Below are 4,818 nucleotides of genomic sequence, written 5' to 3'. Positions count from 1 at the left end.
TCTTCTCTCAAGACTTCTAGCTGAAATTTCCACGTTTGGAAGGTGAATTTGAAGGATTTCCAAATTGGTGGGTTTGGAGATTTCCGGGTTTGTGTTCATCGGCAAAATTGGAGCACTTCAAGGACGACGTACCGAGCTATTGCTCGATGACTGAACACGAATGCGTAATCGTCGGAATAGTACTGTGAGTGGACTTTTATTTTTAAATATTGATGCATGCATTTATTTTCTTAAATAATGCTCTAGTTTTAATCATATTACTTATTGAGCAAATGATTTGATTTTCGGAAATTCGATCTCAGTTTATCTCGTGGATTGGCTCTCGATAATGAGTTTCAAAGGTTGATTATGATTTATAATATTATTTGACAAATTGCTTATTTCCGAGGTAATTTTCCGGAATTAAGTATATTTCTAATTGCCGATTTAAGTTCCTGGAAGATTCTCGAGATGAGTTTCGATGGAGTTGGATTTTCTCATTTATTTATTGACTTTCGATTTTGGCATCGGGAATGCCTAATTAAGGATTTTGGATTTGGTTGGTTTCTTGGAGATTTTGAGAGATTTTTGGAAATGGGATTTGCTTATACTAATTTCCGGTTTCCTTTACGGATTTGAGAATATTTTGGGCGTGTGGGACACGCCGTCGATTTATTTCTATTTCTCACTTATTTATTTTGAGATTGAGAGTAATCTTGGCGTGCGGGGTCACGTCGTTGAATACATGGTTTCTATCTTGTGAGAAATGTGGGGAAGCTATATGGATTTACTGGTTTTCGATGATTTTTTTCCTCACCATACGCGGGTCATGTGATTAGGTCTCCTCCTCACTGACTTTGTGTCTGTGAGTGGCAGTTGAGGTAGCTTATTCTCCTCCTCACATACTTTGTGTTTGTGAGTGGCAGTCGAGGTGATTTATTAGTCTCCTCCTCACACAATCTATGTGTGGGTGGCAGTCGAGGTCATATTCTCCTCCTCACACAATCTATGTGTGAGTGGAAGTTGAGGTTATTAGTTCTCCTCCTCGCACAATCTATGTGTGAGTGGCAGTCGAGGGTAGGTAGAGCCTGGGAGGCTCCATTACCTGTATGGTGATATTTCTTTCCCATATCCTATCATTACTTGACTAGCGGGGCCTAGTCTGATTTCCGTTTAACCAGCGGGGCTGGTCTTATTCTGTTGAGTATCGGAGTTTCCATCCTTCCTTTAAGTTGTTTGGGACTAGCAGGGCTAGTCGGTTTTCTTGAGCGGAACTCCTTTTGTTTCGTTTTCCTAAATCAGTGCATGCATCGGGAGATTTTTTAATAAATTAAATGTGGGAAAGTATAAAATCTCTTTTGTTTAAAATTGCTTATTTTTGTCCACTCACACTAACGTGTTTTCAATACTTTCCCCTGGGCCCTTCGGTTTCAAATGCCCAGTTTGCAGGCGAATTAGTGAGGTCGGGCGTACACGGAGTTGAGGCATAGTCAACAGCATGGCTTCCGCGTTTGCCTTTGAGTTAGGTTGTCCTTATTTACCTTTCTATTAGAATTGCTCTGATTACCTATGGGATTTATGTTTTTCAAGTTGAGGTTTGTGTTTTGTGAATTGGAGATTGATGTTGAGTTGGGGAGCAGGGTGGCTCCAGAAGTATAAGGATGATTTGATTTAGAAGTGTAAATGCTTTCTATAGGTTTTGGGTAGCCCATTTTAGGGGAAGTTCCGCCAAATTTTTGGTAGAATTTCTTCTAAGGTGGGCCCCGCAGGGCCACTTCGGATATCAGGGTGAAATCCAGGGCGGGTCCTGTCAACTGACCTTCGATCAAGACTATAGCTACTGACCCGCCGGTGTCGCGCCCATACTTCGTCGCCTGGGTCGCGCCCATACTTCACCGCCAGGGTTGCGCCCTTGGTTCGCCGTCGGGGTCGTGCCCTTGCTTCTTAGCCGGGTCGCCCGCTTGCTTCGCCGCTGGGTCGCCCCCTTTGCTTCACCACCGGCTCGCACCCTTACTTCGCCTCAGGGTCGCCCACTTGGTTCGCCGCCGGAGTCCTTGCTTCTCAGCCTGGTCGCCCACTTGCTTCACCACCGGGTCGCGCCCTTGCTTCGCCACCAGGTCACGCACTTGGTTTGCTGCCGGGATCGTGCACTTGCTTCGCCGCCGGAGTCACGAGCTTGCTTCGCCTCTGGGGTTGCGCTCGCGCCCTTGCTTTGTCGCCTAGCTTCGCCGGAGCCCTAGATGTCGATTTAGTTCAAACGGTTTAGATTTTGGGATCGCTTTGATTTTTGGAGAAATGGTTTATATTAGTCAGTGGCATGTTTCATAAATTTCTTAATATTTGAGTGTTCTTTCTTTATGATGGGCTAATGGTTGTTGACCGCACGGGCTCCATGTTTTGAAGTCTGCTAGTGGTAAATATATGTAGTTATTTGTAGTTATTGGTAAAAAACTCTCTTTTTTTACCTTTGTTTGAGAATGGCTTTGGCAGCATCCTCCATCACTCATGTACTACTTTTGAGTTATTAATAAACTTCTGACCGAGAACGATGAGTTAGTCCTCTTCTCAATTCCTAAAAAAATTTGGAAGTCTAGGGTAATTCGTGTTACTATAGATACCATTTTTAAGAGTTGACCACATGCGAGAACGGCGAGAACCAATGACTGACATGTTCAATTTTAACAAATATAAAGATGGAGGTACCAGATTAACAACACAATTAAAATATAGCTGCACCTTTTGTTCTGATCCATGACAATACAAGTGCCATGTTGCAAATCAACCCTTATAAATAATAATGTTTGCAATATCCCATTTTCTTTTGCATGCAATTTTACAAACCTTAGGTACTGACATCACGTAGAGCATTCTTGATTATTCATCGATAACCTAATCCTTAGTGCAATAGCAATCCGACTCTCTTTTTTTTTTGTTAGCAGTATTCCTATTTCCCAACAAAGTAGAAGACTATACTATATATAGATAGGCGCAGAGGCAATGTTTCCGGTAACTTCAATCTTCTTCTGAGATTTTACAAATTGCCAGAGGATAACAATGCATTCAGGTATTTCATTCAAACTATTATTTCTGTACTTTCCAGGAACAACACGTTGTATTTATTTGGTTTTCATCCCATCACATTTATGTCGTGCGTATAATTTACAACTTGTTTTTGTTCTCAGATTGGGCAGGACTACAAAAGGACTTGTTGGGCTTAGTTCTAACAGGAATAGTATCATCGGCAGATTATATGCGATTCAGCGTTGTTTGCAAGTCATGGTTTTGTGTGGCAAAGGATAATCAGAGGCTACTCATGTCAAGATGTCAGCAACCTCCGATGCTCCTGATTTCTAGTGCAGATGAAGAAAATTCATCGAAATTATACAATATCATGAATGATAAGGTTCTCGACATGCAACTAAGGGTGCCTAACCGACGATTTTGTGGCTCTTCAAAAGGATGGTTGATATTCGTGGATGAAAAGTTTGCAATAACCCTACTGAATCCATTCTCCGTGAAGGGTAGAGAGAAGAAAAAGAAGACAAATGCAACCATAATTCGTACGTCTTCCTCCACTGCTCGGTAAAAAGGTTTGGATTAAAAAATGCGATTATTATGTCTTCAAGGCTTCATTGTCCGCAGACCCAATAATAGATCCAAAAGATTGCGTTCTTACGGTAGTATATGGTGAATATGATCGATTGGCTTTTATCAGACCCAGTTGTAAAGACAAGCGTTGGACATATGTTGATAAGAGGTGGGGATTAATTGAAGAAGTGGTTTATTCTCGAGGTATGATTTATGCGGTGGATAATGACAGCCAACTTTTTTCTTTCAATATCAGTAGCTTGTCCAAGTTGAAGCTTGCGCAAGGTCTTCCTTCAGATGGTTTTAGCAAGAGATATCTTGTATTGGATTCAAATGAGAAAGAGTTCTGGTTGGTTAAGAGGTACATTGACTACCAAAACAAAAAACGTGAGACCACAGAATTCAAAGTTTTCAAGATTAATATTGATGAGCATAAGTGGACTGAAAAAGAAACCCTAGGTGATGTTGCTCTCTTTATCGGTGATAACTCCTCGGTGTCTGTGATGGCTTCAGATTTTCCAGGTTGCCAATCAAATTGCATATACTTTAACCATGATTATGATGCTATACAAACAGACTTGAACCATATGGACCAAATGATTGCGGAGTATATGACATAACCAATCGTCGTTTCTTAAAGCCTTATGCAGATGATGCTGAAAAGTTGTTGAAGCTGACAAGGCGACCTCCAATCTGGTTTGTGCCACACTTTCAACTTTAACAGTTTGTTCCAGTCATACAGTGGCCGGGGGCTTTGTTTTTTGACATTTTTTGTTTATACAAGATTGTATTGGACTTCCAAAATTTGAAGTTTGAACTTGGTGTTTGTTATTTCTTGGTCTTGAATAGAAGTTAAATATATATTGGCCTATTGCTCTGTGTAATAGTTGAGTGACCAAAATGATATATTTGAAACTTGAGTGACCAAAGTGTCGAATGAGTCATAGTTGAGTGACCATTTGTGAAATTTTTCCTATAACAATGCATGTTGTGGTCTATTTGGAGGAACCGGAATTCTAAGGTAGTGGAACGATACTTCTCCATCGGCATCCGAGTTGGTGATGGTAACTTTACATTGGTAGCCTAAATATCGACACATGACACCACGCAACCTCTAATGCAATGTTAATATGTTATGCACACTCTTCACCAGAGACAGTTTTGTCTCAACTTTACAAGCCAAACACCAAACAATCACCACTAATTAAGAAGAACAAAAATTACCAACCCACACATAAAGAATTTTGGATC

At 40.9% G+C, this 4,818-nt stretch overlaps 1 protein-coding gene across 1 annotated transcript; it reads left to right on the top strand.

Moving 5' to 3' along the window:
* The first annotated feature begins 2,821 nt into the window (after positions 1-2,821).
* Positions 2,822-4,391, top strand: LOC112171332. Its single transcript, XM_040507744.1, has 2 exons — positions 2,822-3,043; positions 3,162-4,391. The coding sequence occupies exons 1-2, from the start codon at positions 3,034-3,036 to the stop codon at positions 3,563-3,565; spliced, it is 414 nt and encodes a 137-aa protein (XP_040363678.1). The 5' UTR covers positions 2,822-3,033; the 3' UTR covers positions 3,566-4,391.
* Positions 4,392-4,818: the final 427 nt, after the last annotated feature.

Source organism: Rosa chinensis, chromosome 6, assembly GCF_002994745.2.
Source record: "Rosa chinensis cultivar Old Blush chromosome 6, RchiOBHm-V2, whole genome shotgun sequence".
Classification (NCBI taxonomy): domain Eukaryota; kingdom Viridiplantae; phylum Streptophyta; class Magnoliopsida; order Rosales; family Rosaceae; genus Rosa; species Rosa chinensis.
The sequence above is the reverse complement of the archived record's forward strand: the minus strand, read 5'-3'. Positions and strand labels throughout refer to the sequence as shown.